General features: G+C 43.7%; 1 protein-coding gene across 1 annotated transcript in view; it reads right to left on the reverse strand.

The window, feature by feature from the left end:
• Positions 1–932: 932 nt before the first annotated feature.
• Positions 933–16993, reverse strand: part of PEAK1 (pseudopodium enriched atypical kinase 1) — a 284890-nt gene continuing 268829 nt past the window's right edge. Inside the window, exons 7-8 of the mRNA XM_044980253.1 lie at positions 5117–5223; positions 933–1089 (exon numbers count right to left, since the gene is read on the reverse strand). Of these exons, the coding sequence (XP_044836188.1) occupies positions 5119–5223 (105 nt within the window). The 3' untranslated portion in view covers positions 933–1089; positions 5117–5118. The remainder of the gene's footprint in view (positions 1090–5116; positions 5224–16993) is intronic.

Genomic DNA, 16993 nt, shown 5'->3' on the forward strand with positions numbered 1-16993 from the left:
ATAGACAACCAACCTAATTCTCAATTATTGAGGGACAATCTCCACTCATTCATATCTTTTGTTTTCCACAGCCAAATCCTTGTACAACTTTTCATGACTGATGTACCCGAGTATTCGGATTCTAATATCTAAACTATATTATTAAATCTATTCACCTAAATTTGGGTTATTGCTGATTATGTATCATATGACTTTTAAAAACTAACTTTATATTTGTGGATAATCTAAGCACTATACGCAGATGTACAGACACTCTTTTGCCAACCTATTTTAATATCTACCAGTACATTTGCATGCGTGTTTTGCCGTAATGTCTTAAGCCCGGCTGTTCAGGAAGTGCCCACCAGAGAAGATTTTTTGATTTTCCATTGTAATCAGCTCCCAGACACTTGAGTGGCCAAGACGAAGGGAGTCTGTAGTCTGTTGCTCAGTAGAGGGTGCACTTTCTAGTGTGTCAATACTGTACCCAAGTCCCAACTTGGTGTGGGAGGCTGCACTGGGCTGCTGGAGATATTGCTGCTTGTTAAGCCATAATGCAGAAGTCCTGGTCATTTGAGGTTTCACAATGATAGGTAGCTAGCACTAGTGTCCAGCCAAATTTCAGTAACCAAGTAATTTCTTTCTGCCTAAATTCTCATTGCTTTAATTGGATACTAATTCATCTACAGTTTCTCTCTTTCAGTTACTTTGTAGTTTGACTGCTATGGTTATAATAGCTTCAATGTTCTACCCCATGGAGGCTGCATTCCAGTGAGGGGGAAGTGACGTGAACCTTAAATGGTTATAATCTGTGATCCTGTAAAGTGCTTTGAAGCTTGCAATAGATGCTGAATAACTCAATCAGCATAATAATGTATCAAAAGGTTTGAGGCTCAGTATGTTCCTCTACACCATAGGCAAACATATGTTTGTTTTCATAGAGGTTCCTAGGGAATTAGTGGCATGGATCCGTTCATGTTGACAGATTAGCTGAGCACCTGAACCTGTTCTCCAAGGCCTCCTGATAAGAGTCTGTTCAGTAATGCTGAAGCATGCGGGCTGTCACAAGAGAGAGGTATTCCATCCTAACTTCAAAGCCCGTGCTGATTCCTGCAAAACAGAACACACATGGCTGTGTTCTCAGACCGAAGGGAACAGTGAAACAGGAAAATGCTGGCAGAGGACAGGTACGTTTCTCTAATCTCTGTTTTAGTGTCTGGTCTGGTCCCATTGAAATCTGTAGCAAAAGTCCCAATGATTTAATTGATGCAGAACTGAACTGTTAAAATGCCCTTAGGGATTTCATCTGCCTTTTGGAAGCTGCATAATGATACCGTTTTCCTGCTCAAGCAACTACTAGTAGAAGATACTTGTAAAATGGGGTTACAATGTTATAGGTAGTTTTGCTATGCCCAGAACTGGTTGAGTATTGAAGGTGGCCTTGTGTGGATTAGTGTTTGTGTAGTTATGGGAAATATTATAGGAGGCAGTCTGGCTTAGTTGATAGAGCACTGGACTGTGGCTTAGGCCACTGGCCTTTTAGGTGACCATGGAAAGTCACATCCCTTCCTTGTGCTTCAGTTTCCCCATTTGTAAAATGGGAATAATGATACTGTCCTTCCTTTATAAAGCACTTTGAGATCTGTGGATGGAAAGTGCTGTGTAAGAACCATGTAATAATTACTATAATCAATAGCAATTTGTCTCGGACTGGGAAAGGCACACATTTTATAGATTCTGACCCACTGTGAGTGAAATAAAAAACATTGAAACTCTAGGAAACAATGATTCATAATGAGTACATATTCCTTGGAGAGGAAAGACATTAACAGTGCCTAGGGATCAGTGTTGCTTAAGGTGTTTATTGATGATCTGCAGGAAGAAGTGAATGGTCTGCTGGTGAAATCTGTCAATGACTAGTTTAAAGTAAGGAGAGGGTTATGAGACCTCCAAATGGAGCCAAGCAATCTGGAGTGTCAGGCAGCAAAATGGCAGGTGAGATTTAACTTGGTTAAACAGGCTAATTCACATACTCTAAACTTTTCTTTAATGCTCTGAGTTTACAGAATCTTCAGAAGTAAAAGATCTAGGTATCTTCATAAGCAGCTTGCCATGGAGATGTCTGCCCAGCGTCAGGCAAATTGAATGCTTGGATTCCATAATAAAGAGAGAGAAGAAAAATATTACAATATTTTTATTGAACGATAGTATATTCTTTTCTAACATCCTCAGTTCAGTTTTGGTCATCTCGTCTGAGAAGAAACTGTACATACTGAAAAGTCCAGATAAAGGCGATGAAGATAGTGGGACTGTATGGCAGAATTTATGGGTGGAGAGAGATTGGGGCATTCAGAGCAGTAAATTCAAAGGGAAATGCTTCATGCAACACAGAGGCAATCTATTGGATTCACTGCTGCAGAAGGTCAGAGACAAACTGTGGGACTGAATTTTAAAAAGCTGTGAATAATTTTATAACTTATAAGTTATCAAGCATTTACAGTTATTGCCATTAAAAACAGTGTCTGTGAAGAGGTACCACACCACGGCCTCTGAGCCATAATGCAGTCTCTCTTGTACAGTACCACTGTAGTAGGTGTTAATTGTTGGCTCTTTGGTAGTGAACACTGTACAGATACCGATACACACACTAGAGCATTAATATGGGAGAGAATAAATCTTAGGCTTTCAGGAATAAATTGGTGAATGTTTGGAAAGACTTGCTCGCTCTAGATACCCAGCCAGCTGTGCAATTTTTGTGTAGATTATGGAGTATTCCCTTTCCTCTGATGAAGTTGATATTGGCCACTGATGGAGGCAGGATATTGGTATAAGTAGACAGCAATCTGATCCTTCATGTAAGCGGTCAGGATCATTTAATGGCCTTTATTTCAGTTCCAGACCTTGTGCTTTCATTAGTCAAAATCTATATACTGTTCCCACTCTTGAAAGGCAGAACTCTACTCATTGTATATGTATCAACTCAATTGTATATGAATTTGGCTTCTTAAGATTAATCTTCTTATGATGTGTGCAGAAATGACTCTGTAGAATCAGTATAATGTGGTCCTGGACCAGTACAATTCACCACTAACCACAGATTTGATATTAGAACTGTAACAGACTTGAAACTGTTTTTTTTTTAAAATGGCTTTCACCACTTCACCTGCTACTTAGGGCAGGTCTACACTAAGAATGGGGGTCGAACTAGGGTACGCAAATTCAGCTACGTGAATAGCGTAGCTGAATTCGAACTACCCTAGTTCGAACTACGTACCCGTCCAGACGCCGCGGAACCGAACTCCGCGGCTCCAAGGTCGACTCTGCTAACTCCAGCTGCCGAGGTGGAGTACCGGAGTTCGAACTAGCGCTTCCGGAGTTCGAACTATCGCGTCTAGATCAGACGCGATAGTTCGAACTCCGGAAAGTCGAACTCACCGCGTCGACCCGCGCGGTAAGTGTAGACTAGCCCAGAGAATCAGATTTATTTTAGATTAGCTGCTTTTATCATCTTGTCCTCTAGATGGCAGAATGATACTACACTTGGTAGAATTTTTTTTTTTTTTTTTAGTTACTGGTCATTGAATTATATTAAACCTCTGACCCCTGCTCAAAGAAACCCAAACCAAAATACCTTGGGATCACTCTGACACAATAAAACCATGAGGATGAGACATATTTAGCTCTTGTGATGCCAGGTTAACACTTCTCCTTAACCTCTGCTTCTCCTTTAGCTCTTTCTCTTCACAATACAAGCTTGCTCTAGTCTCTTCTATCTTAAAAAAATCCATCCTTGACCCTGACATGCCTCTCCAGGTACTGCTCTCTCTAAGCTCATTTACTGTGCAGTCTACAATCACTGTGTGGAGTTCCTTTGCTCCAATTCCACCCTACACCACCTCCAATCCATCATCCATTCCTTGCACTCCACTGAAACTGCTCTTGCCAAAGTCTCTAGTGACCTCTCCTCACTGAAGCTCAGAACAGTACTCCACCCTCCTCCACCTTGACCTGTCAGCTACCTTTGACACCATCAACCATGATCTTCTTGAAATATGGTACTCCCTTGGCTTCCATGACTCTAGTGTTCTCTTGGTTCTCCCATCGCCCTAATCCAATGGTGCCCAAACTTTTCCTCTCATGCCTCCTCCTTACCAGTAATGGAATGTGTCTGGGCCCCTCAGGCAGAAAGTGGGGCTGCGGCCGGGAGCGGACCTAGGGAAGAACGGGCCTGGGTGGCACTGCCTTTCCACCCCCCATGGGGGCTGGCCTGGGCCCTGCTACGCCAACTCCCCCCAGACGTTCTTCCACACCCCACAGTTTGGGGACCACTGCTCTAATAACTCCTTCAGCATGTCCTTCAGAGGATCCTCCTCCTCCATCCTCCAACTTCCTGAGGATTCCTCAGGACTCTGTCTTTGGTTCCCTTCTCGTTTCCCTCTACACACTACCTGAGGGTAATCTCATCTGCAAACAAATTCAACTGCCATCTATGCTGATAACCCACAGATGTAGATCTTTACTCCAGACCTATCTCCTTCTATCTGAACTAATATCTTCTCCTGTCTTTCTGACATCTCTTGGATGTCTAGCTGTCAGCTCAAGCTCAACATAGCAAAAACAGAGCTCTTAATCTCCCCCCTCCCCAATATGCCCCAACCTGCCCCCCCAAGCTACCTCCTTTCTCAAGCATTGTGGACAACACTACCATCCTGCCAGTCACTCATGCCCAGAGCCTCAGCATCACAGTTGACTCAGACCTCTTTTTAGGTTCTCATATACAGGCTATGTCTAAACCTTGCTGATTCTTTCTGGATAACACCTCCAAGATATGGCTCTGTTATCCATGCACATAGCTAAAACTCTTATCTTAGTTCTCATCATCATCCTTCTCTCTGGCCTTTGAAAATCCTATCTAACCTGCTCAGAGCCATTCAGAATGCTGCAGCTAAAATCATTTTCTATGCCCGTCACTTTGACCATGTTACTTCTTGCTTTGCATCCCTTCCCTGGTTTCTCCTCCTTTATTCCATTAGAGATAAGCTGCCTCTATTCATTTGCCAGGCCCTTTGTGGTCAGTCACCTCCAATCAGCCCATGAAGCCAGCCTCCATCACTCACTCGAATTTTCAAACAAGCACCTTCATGTTTTCTCCCATGTTGTCCATCTCTCTTCAGAGGAGTTCCCCATAAACATCTGCAAAGCTGCCTTATTATCCACCTTCAAATCCCTCCTTTGCTGTGATGCCTAGAAAAAACATGACAATGTTTAAGCTGGTGATGTGTAGGAACCATTGTTTCCTTGTACTCCATCTATCTGGCTATTCCCATCTGTTATCACTTGTCTTTCACTTGGATTATAAGATCCTTGGAGGCAGGGACTTTTTTTCTTCTGTTTACAATACAAATAATAATACTACTAAGAAGATATGATATAGTATTAACACGGGACATGCAGGGCCGGCTCCAGACCCCAGCGCGGCAAGCACGCACGTGGGGCGGCCCTTTCCGGGGGGGGGCGGCAGGCTGGGCCGGTGGACCTGCCGCAGTCATGCCTGCGGGAGGTCCACCGGAGCCGCGGGACCAGCGGACCTGCCGCAGGCATGACTGCGGCAGCTCAAGCGGAGCCGCCGGACCTGCGAACCGTCCGCAGCCGCGGGAGGTCCAGCCGAGCCGCGCGACCAGTGGACCCTCCGCAGTCATGCCCGCGGGAGGTCCGCTGCTCCCGGGGCTCCGGGGCGCCTCCCGCGCATGACTGCTTGGGGCGGCCAAATACGTAGAGCCGCCCCTGGGGACATGTCATTAATGGAGTGCACAAAATGGGTTGACTGCACTGACCGTAAGGCTGCAGCATCCCATTTATGTTTTGAGCAGAAAGACTGATATGGTCTGTTGGCGGCCATAAAGAGGAGTACGTATAAAACCACATTTGCAACAAATCTCCCAGTTACAGCCAAATATTACACTAGTATAAAACGTAGCAATGATTTCAGTGCCTTTTGCTAAGATGACCTTTACTGGGCTGTGCAGTCCTCCTCCATGTGTGTCCTGAGTCAGCTCTAGTGGTGATGTAACTAAAAGTCACCCGTCATAACAAAAACAAAAGGAAAAGCCCAACTGGCTTTATATGCTCAGGGTACAAGAGCAGGAGACACTGATAGAGGAAGGTCAAGATTTACATAATTTTTGGTTTCTATGTGTGTATTGATTTACTGCTCATGAACCTGTAGTACTGCCTTGCATCAGGCACTATTTAAGTGTCCCCATGCATCTCAACCTGTAGCATCCCTAATATCAGAGTCCCAGTAGAGCAGACAGTAAGGGCATGTTGGGTTGTTTTTTTTTTGTTTGAGTGAGGTGGACTGATACCAATAGAGAGAAGAGAGAAACCTAGGTAATCCGAGCAGGATTTGAGGCTAGGTCTTCAGAGGTGAAAGGTGAACTCATAGTACTGTAAGCCATGGTTTCAATCCCCCAACTGGATGGCAACAGTAGTGACAGGTGAACCTCAGAAGATTGAAGGCATCATTCAAAATCAAAATGCTTATCTTTCTACCAAGGGATGTGATGGATTCTCCCTCTCTTGTTGTCTTCAAATCAAGACTGCTTTAGTCAGACTCAAATTATTGGGCTCAATACTGGGGTAACTGAATGAAATTCTATGGCCTATGTTCTAAGGGCATTCAGACTAGACGATCTAATGGCCCCTACTGGCCTTAAAAATCTACACATATATGAATATTTTGGAGTCATGTAGATTTTAAGTGAAGAAAAACTCATCTAATAGGCCTATCTAGTTTCCAAAATCATATCCATCGCCACAATACCTGAGCACTTTTTTATACCGTATAGAAGCCAATGGCATCATGTAGGAGAGAAAAATGCAATTTCTGATACAACACAGGATGTGGATTTTCCCTTATTTTGCTCAGTGAGTGAGATAATGTGAATGATTGTTTCTTTTCCAGCACTGACACTTGCTCAGTTCTGAACATAACTATATTGTGTTGTGGATGGGGACTGGGGTTTCAGTGGTAGGATCTTGCTGACGATGCAGGTTGCCAACCACTACAGGGACAACTGATCAGAACTGTTGTTCTTCGAGATGTGTTGCACAGGTCCATTCCAATATAGGTGTGCGTATGCCTCGAGCACAGTTGCCGTAATTTTTTCTCTTAGCAGTATCTGTCAGGTCAGCTCTGCAGTCCCCCTGGTGCCACATGCTCATAGAGCCAGTATAAGGGGTCCTGCTGAGCCGCACCCTTTCAGTTCCTTCTTACTGATCACTCCAAGAAAGGGGATGACTGGCAGGTCTTGGAATGGAGATATGTATAACACATCTCGAAGAACAACAGTTACTAAAGGTTAGTAACCGTTTTTTTTTTTAAATCCATTCCAATGTAGGTGACTCACAAGCAGTTGCATAGGAAGTGGGCTCAGACTTTAAGGACAAACTGACTGCAACACTGCATGGCCAAAGTAGGCATTGTCTCTGGATTGTTGAGTAATGGCATAGTGCACTGAGAATATGTGTACTGATGACTAGGTCGCAGCCCTGCAGATATCTTGAATAGGGACTTGAGCTAGGAAAACCGCCGAAGAGGCCTAGACTTTGTGGAATGAGCAGTCAGGTTTGGCAGAGGGTGGACCCTTGCGAAGTCATAACACATACGGATACACACCATGATCCGGGATGAAATCCTCTGAGCAGAGATGGGAGCCCTTTCATTCTCTCAGCTATCGCTATGAAGAGCTGCGGTGATCTACAGATCCTTTTGGTCCTCTAAATATAGAATGCCAGGACCTGTCTAACATCCAAGGAGTGCAGACGCTGTTCTTCCCTGTCTGCGTGCAGTGTAGGGTAGAATGCTGGTATAAAAATCGATTGGTTGCAGTGGAGTTGAGAAACCATTTTTGGGAGGAACTTTGGATGTGGGTGTAGCTGCACTTTGTCTTTGAAGAGGTTGTATACAAGGGCTCTGAGGTGAGGACTCAGATCTCTGAAACTCTCCTGGCCGACGTAATGGCCACCAAAAAGGCCACCTTCCAAGCGAGATGCCACAGTGAGCATGTGGCTAGTGGCTTGAAGGGCCGGCCCATCAGTTTTGACAGGACAAGAGTTAGGGGGTGGGGGAACCAGTTCCTTTATCTGAGGGAACACCCTCTCCAGGCCTTTGAGAAAACGAATTACCATTTCATGTGAGAAAACTGACCTATCATCGACCTTAGGATGAAAGGCTGAAATAACCACCAGGTGGACCCCTTGACTGAAGAAAGAGCCAGGCCTTGCTGCTTCAAAAGTAGAAGATATTCCAGATGAAGACTACATAGCGGAATGCCTTTTGGTACTGGGAAGTGACTTTTGTCTTGGTGTTTACAGTGCCTCCTCTTAGGCATCGGCAAGGAGGAATGGTGCCGAGAGTTGGTGCAGAGTCTGATTGCAGCTCTGACACTGGCCTCTAGGCTGCCTCCATCAGGAGGACCTTCAGCCTCATTGCCCCATCTTTCTGGGTGCAAGGCTTGAACTCCCTGCAGATCTGACAGCAATCCTTCCTCTGAGCTTCTCCATAACACCGGAGGCAACTTGAGTGTGGGTTGCTTAGTGGCATCAACTTGCTAAAGGAAGAGCAGGGCTCAAAGCCCGGTGACCGAGGCATACCCCGGCACTGGGGAGCAGACAAGCCTCTCCAGCAAGTGTAGAGATGTCCAAGCTACTTTAATTACTGTGATTACTAAAACTACTTTCAAACTAACTACGATAACTATATACACAACAATTGAGAAGCAAACCACTACAAAAGATTGCCTGAGCAACGAAGGAAGGTCCAGCAACCATCATGGGTGGTAAGAAGGACATAAAAGGGTGTGGACTTGGCAGGGCCCCTTATACTGGTGCTATGAGCCTGTGGCACCAGGGGGCACTTGAGCCAACCCGACGGATACCACCAAGGGAAAAAATTCTGACAACTGTGCTCGGTTGCACACACCTATATTGGAATGGACATGTGCAAGCACTGGAAGAAGCTCAATAGTTCAGGTCTTGATGATTGTTTGTCAAGCACCCCTGCACAAGGTAAAGTACCACACAATATGTGAAAGGTGTAAGATATACTGTATACTGCAAAAATGCATACACTGGGCTCTCTGTAGTAGCTGTTAGGGCCAGGATACTGGTTAGCAGTTGTGTGTGTTTGGGTTGTGGTAAGTGTGATATGCTCATTATATTATAGAATCTTCCCCTTTGAACTTGGGAACAACTGAGGTTACTCACTGCAGTGCTTTGTGTGGGGCTATCTATGGGTACGTCTTCATTACCCGCCATATCGGCGGGTAGCAATCAATTTCTCGGAGTTTGATATATCGCGTCTCATCTAGACGCGATATATCGAACTCCGAACGCGCTCCCGTCGACTCCGGAACTCCACCACCGCGAACGGCGGTGGCGGAGTCGACGGGGGAGCCGCGGACGTCGATCCCGCACCATGAGGACGGGTAAGTAATTCGAACTAAGGTACTTCGACTTCAGCTACGCTATTTGCGTAGCTGTAGTTGCGTACCTTAGATCGACCCCCCTCCCCCAGTGTAGACCAGGCCTAAGTCTATTTGAGCTGTTTCTGATGGTGTCAACTCTTCTTTAAGTTGGTTGCTTTGTTATTGTCAGATACAGGGATCACTTGTTTGAATGAAACCAACCATGAAGTTTCTTCTGCATCCAATAAAGTGCTAACAACTGAGTCTACCTACTCACGTTATATTAGTCCAGGTCAGCACCCAGAATAATCTGAGGATAAGATGGCACACACCTTTCCCTCCCAGTAGGTTATGAGGGGTAATGACCCAGGCCCTTTCCTCTCCTGTGCAGCTGAAAGAACTTGTTTTTATGTACAGGCTGCACAAGGTGAGCAGCCAGACAGTGACTGCAGTGCAATTTTTACTCAGCACAGAAGTTAATTTTTTAACCAGAAGCCCTGCAGTTATGGCCCTGCTTCAGGAGAGCTGTATTCCCCATTGCTGCACAGACAGGGTACTGAACTGAAGTCCATGAAGCTACACCAGGGGTGAATTTGGCCCATTGACACTAGAAATGTGACAGTTGCTTGGATGGGATACAGCAAATGGGTGAGTTGAACAGTTTGCTCTCTGAGCTACTTCTATCTGATTGAGGGTTAAAACCAATAGAGCTACGTAGGGGGAAAGAGAGGAGTAGGGGAGGTAGGAGACAGAGGGTGATTCACACATAACAGGGTAGCAGCAAATGAGTTGGAGGTCAGCAGGGGCCAAACTGAGTTTTCTAGGACACTAAGGGCTGCGGCATGTGTATGGCCCCAGAGCTTTCGTGCTTAAGTTTCCTTGACAAGCGCAGAGGTTCGGTTCTACACACAGAAGTTGCACCAGTTTATTTAAAGGCGTATTTTAAAACTGGTGCAAAACCCTGTGTGGACACTCCTTATATTGCTTTAAACCTGGTTCAGATTGGTTCAGCTTGTGTTGATAAATATACAGGCACAAGCTAAACCTGTATAGGCAGATTCAGATCAAATAAGTGTGTCCACATAAGGGTTTGCATTGATTTAACTAAATTGGTTTTTAAACAGATTTTAATGAAGCTGGTACAATTATTGCATGTGGAGAATGCCTAAGACATTTTTTGGCTGTCATTTTTCCTGAGTGGTATGTTATAGTTGTCACTGGATCCTACCAACAGGTTTTTGTTTACCTCAGTCCATGACAGTTTGTTAAAGAGAATAGAGATTACGTCAGCAATGCCAAAATGCCTTCTGTCACTTCATTAGATATGTTACATACCGGTATACTGACAGACTACAGAATTGTGGTTAGCAGTGTGTTTTTGAAATGGATGAGGACAATGGCTAGAATTCAGTTTGCTGCTTTGAAAAGGGCTTTGAGACAGTGTCTGCACATTAAAACGTGCATGTGAGTGCACAGCAAAGTTAAACTTTGGGGGTCTGATTCTGATCACAGTTACTATCTAGAGTAACCTCACTGAAGTCAATGGAATTACACAGCATAAAGCCAGGGTATAAGGACAATCAAGTCGTCAGGGTTTAAAACAGAATTTTGCAAATAGTGCTATTCTCATGCAGAACCACAGAATGGCTCCAAATGGTTGCAGGATCATCTGTTCTACACTAATAAATTAGCATCTGTAGCTACTGTTGATTATGAAATCTTTTTATGAAACGGGGCTGTTTTGTCTCATTGTCACTGAAGTGTGTCTACATGATTGTGAAAGACATATATTATCCCATCTGCTTTTGAATGGACCCTCCATTCGGCCGTATGTTTCAAGGTAACAGATCAGATGAAATGTGAATTCTGCGGCAGATGAATGCCTTGGAGGCATCCTGCTTTGTCACAACATATAAAAAAAAAAATCACTGAAGCCATTTTATTTCTTCACAGCAGGTCGTTTAAGCCCTGTCCATACTAGGGAAATTGCTAACACTGGCTCAGCTTTATTATCAACAATGAGAGCCCTAGGTAGGCATGCTGCCATCACCATTTTAATCGGTGTGTCATGTCATTTTCCTCAGAGCAGCTCTAATCAACATGGTGGTTAATATAGCAGCAGCAGCTGGTTTACAGTAGGGCTCCCATCATTGTTAATACTGGTGGAGCTGAATTGGTGCTAGCAACTGTGACAAACCATTAGAAAATATCCCTAGGGTAAGACAGAACTTTAGAGTTAGCTTGGTCTCCACAAAATATGCCTGGAGTCCACATAAGTGCCTGTAGTTTCCATTGTTGCCACTAGAGGGTACTCAGACACAAGACTAAACAGCTGTTGGCTTTAGCTCTCACCAGTGTTTCCCCCAGGAATTGAAATTAGGGGCGGGGGGGAGGGGAGGTGTTGTAATATTCGGTGTTGTGTGTGTGCGCGAGGGCCGACGAGGGTTGAGACTGTGAGGGCAAAGGTGGGCTGTATGGCACCATAGTAAAAACTGAACAATGTTTCACGACCATTTTATTAAATTTAACTCGTTTTAAAATCATCACAAAAATTAGTTGGCTACTCAAGCCTACTATGAAGCACTACATCTACATCTGTCTTGGTTTCTTCTTGTAATTTTGCACTCTTTGGTGTCTTCTTGTGTGTCCGTTACTTCCAGTCTTTCATGATATGCTCAGGATCAGGCAGAAGGCAACTTCTTTCAGAACACAAAATTCTTTTCAAAAGAAAAAGAATGCTCAGCTGTCACTGTTGTGACTGGGAGTAGCAAGAGATGAATTCCTACTTCTTTCATCCCAGGAAACAGCACAAAGATTGGGTTGAGCCACTAGTGATGATAAAGAAGTTGAAGTTAAATCTTTATTCGTTGGTCGTATGATATTCCACTCTGTGGTCAAAATTCTCTATTCTGATCACATAGCAGCCCTATTGCTGGTAGTGCCTCACTCCACTCAACTATAGGTGTTTTATAAGACAGGCATCTGTAAAAGCTACGTGGAGGTTGAGTAGAATCCAGAAATCGCTATTTTAGATTTGTAAGAATCAAGTCTGTGTATTTGTTCAGCTGACTTAAACACTTTTGGTCCTCTTCACTTAAGGAGTCAATATAAGTACCTTCATTAGTCAACTTCTGGACTGAAGTCTTTGCTTTTTCCAGTACATTTTCAATGGATATCTCTCTGATTGATCCAAGGGTAGCTTCTCTTGCTGGACAAAGATCTACTACTGTTGTAGCAGATGCCTGGATGACATTGTTTAATGAACCAAGTGGTTTCAACAGTAGACTTACGAGAGAATGGTGATAGTTTTCTCTGAACTTAGTAACAAAACTAGTGCACCAGCCTCACTACTTAGATCTGTCCTATCTTAGTGGATACTTTCCAAAGCCAGTAATAACTGTTGCAGTAATTTTAAGATAACAGCCAAGAATCGCTCATGAGAAAGCCAGCAGGTTTTCCCAGGTTGGACTAATTTGGACTTCAATCCCAGTGTATCTTCTATTTGTTTCCAAGACATTCAGTCCTTTTGGACTCTTGCTGAAAAATAGAGGATAAAAAGCCATAATGTCTTTTGAAGATTCTGCAGCTTGTACTAGTGCTAGCTGGAGTAGATGGCCTTTGCAGTGTGTATAGGAGAGGTTAGGGTTACACTCTTCTCTGAGAAAAGCTTGTACTCCACTATGTCTTCCAGAGAAGTTTGTAGCTCCATCAAATGCACAAGCAGCCCTCTGTTTGGGGTTCAATTTACAAGCATTTAACTCTTCTAAGATGTCACAGATGCTGCTGATGTGTCTTTTATAACCTGAACATCTAGAATGCATTTACTGGCCTACCACAGACATCAAGATAACATACACAATGACTTAATACTTGATGCCTATTTGCATTGGTGCATTCATCAGCCATGTATGCACATATTTTGAATATGGTGAGAGAGTTCTTCACTTTTTCAACTGCTGAGTGCACCGCATGCTTCTAGAGAGTAAGCTGAGCTTTTTCAGAAGGATAGTGAGCATTTGCCAGTCTTGTTTGAAACCAGTGTCCAGCTTCAGGATTAACAGATGACAATGCACTTAACATTGGTCTCCAGTTTGTAGTGTGTGGCATCATACTTTCTATTTAAGCAAGAGATACAACAGCCATGCTGGTTCACATAAACTGAGTTGTGTCTCCAGCATTAACAGCCTCATTAAATTCTTCTAAAATTGGCTTTGACGGTAACTGGCTTATAAGGCTTTCTGCATGTTGGTGCAGTCCAGAGGCATGGTGCTTTGCAGCCTTTTCAAACAGGTTGTCAGTATTGGCTTGGCTGATCAGTCTGGCAAACCAAGCTCCTCCACTTTTACTATATAAATCCATGATATGCCCACGTCTTGAATACTGCGTGCAGTTCTGGTCACCCCATCTCAAAAAAGATATATTGGAATTGGAAAAGGTACAGAGAAGGGCAACAAAAATGATTAGAGGTATGGAACAGATTTCATATGAGGAGAGATTAAAAAGACTGGGACTTTCAGCTTGGAAGAGATGACTAAGGGGGGGATATGATAGAGGCTTATAACATCTTGATTGGTGTGGAGAAAATGAATAAGGAAGTGTTATTTACCCTTTCACTTAACACAAGAACCAGAGATCACCCAATGAAATTAATAGGCAGCAAGTTTAAAATAAACGAAAGGAAGTATTTCTTCACACAATGCACAGTCACTCGTGGAACTTTTTGCCAGGGATGTTGTTAAGGCCAAAATTATAACAAGGTTCAAAAAAGAACTAGATAAGTTCATGGAGGTTAGGTCCACCAATGGCTATTAGCCAGGACGGGCAGGGATGCAATACCATGCTCTGAGTGTCCCTAGCCTCTGTTCACCAGAAGCTGGGAGTGGACGATAAGGGATGAATCATTCCATGTTCATTCCCTCTGAAGCACTTGGAATAGTCACTGTCGGAAGACAGGATACTGGGATAGATGGACCATTGGTCTGATCCAATATGGCTGTTCTTACATAAAATAATTATAATAATAAAAACAACGAAGAGTCCTTGTGGCACCTTAGAGACTAACAAATTTATGTGGGCATAAGCTTTCATGGGCTAGAACCCACTTCATCAGATGCATGGAGTGGAAACTACAATAGCAGGTATAAATACACAGCACAGAAAAGATGGGCATTGATATATCAAGTGGGAGGTCAGTCTAACGAGACAGTTCAATTAACAGCAGGATACCAAAGGAGGAAAAATCACTTTTATAGTGATAATGAGAGTGGCCCATTTCAAACAGTTGACAAGAGAGTGTGAGTAATAGTAGGGGGAAATTAGTATGAGGGATATTAGGTTTTGTAATGACCCAACCATAGTGGGAGGGATAGCTCAGTGGTTTGAGCATTGGCCTGCTAAACCCAGGGTTTTGAGTTCAATCCTTGAGGGGGCCACTTAGGGATCTAGGGCAAAATCAGTACTTGGTCCTGCTAGTGAAGGCAGGGGGCTGGACTCAATGACCTTTCAGGGTCCCTTCCAGTTCTATGAGATAGGTGAACATCTCCATATATTTTTTATTAAAACCACTCCCAGTCTTTATTCAGGCCTAATTTGATGGTGTCCAGTTTGCAAATTAATTCCTGTTCTGCAGTTTCACATTGGAATCTGTTTTTGAAGTTTTTTTTGTTGTTGAAGAATTGCCACTTTTAGGTCTGTTATTGAGTGACCAGGGAGATTGAAGTGTTCTCCTACTGGTTTTTGAATGTTATAATTCCTGATGTCAGATCTGTGTCCATTTATCCTTTTGCATAGAGTCTCTAAGGTGCCACAAGGACTCCTCGTTGTTTTTGCTGATACAGACTAACATGGCTACAACCCTGAAACCTATAATAATAAAGTTTAGTATAGAAACTCCCTAAGATAATGACCTCTCTCAAGATAGTAATGTGAGATAATGACCTTGACAAATAATACATTTTAAAAATTTTGGCCTACTAGGAAACATATTTATATAAGTTTCCCAGTCACAAATCTAGCATTCTGTAGCGAAGTCACTAAAACATAGTTCAATGCTTTGGCCGCTGTTGTTTGTTGTGCCACCATTAACTCTAATGCTCCATCCTCAATGGCCCTGCACTGTCACCTTCTGCTGCCACCTGCCACAGTGACCTCTGTGAGTCGGTCTCTCGAGGTTCCACCCAGCTCTCAAGTGATTCCAGTGCTCAGTAGGGGAACTTTGTTGCTAGTGCAGGCTGGGCTGTCTCTTGCACAGAAACACTGTCCCACAGCAGATCTAAGCACTTAGATCTGATTATCAGTGGTTTCATCTCTAGTGGTCACTTAACAAACCAAAAGACTCCTTATGAAGCCTAATCAACTCTGTTTCTAAACAGGAGAGAGGGACAGGTCAAATAGTGCCTGTGTCTCTTAGGCAGAGCCCACACCACCAAGCAAAACACCTATGCCCGACCCTCTCTCTCTTCACTAGGATATGGCATCCAAACCTCCTGCTTAGGGAGTACAGTTCAGTTGAGGGTGACCAGTGCTTAATTTGTAATGAAAGACGTGCTAGGGCTCAAGCAAATTTGTTACTTTCATAACTGATGTGGTAAGCCCAGAGGTGCCAGGGCTCTGAACTGCCAGGCTCAGGGGTCCCAGGGCTATGAACTGCCAAGCCTAGAGGTGCCGGGGCTCTGCCCTAGCACAAATTAAGCACAGAGGGAGACCCCCTCATTCAGTCAGGCTAAGTACAGTTCTGCTGCCCTTTACTCATACAATAAAGAAAACATTTCATGACCCCACATTTAATACTTAAGTGATTTGTAACCCAACACCAGCCAAAATTGATCACTTGGGCAACACAGCTCTGTCTGCCGGATACCTAGGCAGAGTGGGTGTGTTCATGTAAATACAGTCTGGTCCTGAAGCCTTTCTAACCACGACTGGCTCATCACTAGCTGCCAGGGGAGAGCTCATTCAGTCCTTGCTTACAAATCATAATTTGAAATTATTATGTAGGCCAATATAGCCGAAACAAATGTGCCAACATTGTCATAAATAACAAACTGTATGAGGAAGCTAGTCTTTGTTCATACTTTTCAAATCTGTTATGCTTTCTCAGGTACAAGTATTTTCTCATATACTGTGTACTCTTTTAAAGTGTATATTAATGTTTCAATTTCAATTCAAATTTCCAACCAACGACTAAATTGGCAACACTGCATGTAACTGGGGAGGAGGGGTGTTGGGGAAATTCAGAGGTGTATACCCCCTGGGGGGGGGTGTCTAGGGAAATCCCTGGCTCTCACTCCCAAGAAGTAGGTCTCCCTTGATGGCAGAAATGAAATGTTTTAAGAAGTCAGGGGAAGCCCAAGACCAAATGAATATGGAGTGTGAATTCTCTTCACTTCAGAAAAGGTTAATCCCTCGTGGTTGGAGTACACTGATAGAACAGTGCAAAGAAGCCACAGGGAGGAATGAACATGAAGATTGAATTATTCTCTGCCCTAATTATGGTATGTCTGATCTCTCTGTATGGACCAGGAGACATTAAACATTGCATCTGCCTT

This window comes from Mauremys mutica, chromosome 11 (genome assembly GCF_020497125.1).
Source record: "Mauremys mutica isolate MM-2020 ecotype Southern chromosome 11, ASM2049712v1, whole genome shotgun sequence".
Lineage (NCBI taxonomy): Eukaryota > Metazoa > Chordata > Testudines > Geoemydidae > Mauremys > Mauremys mutica.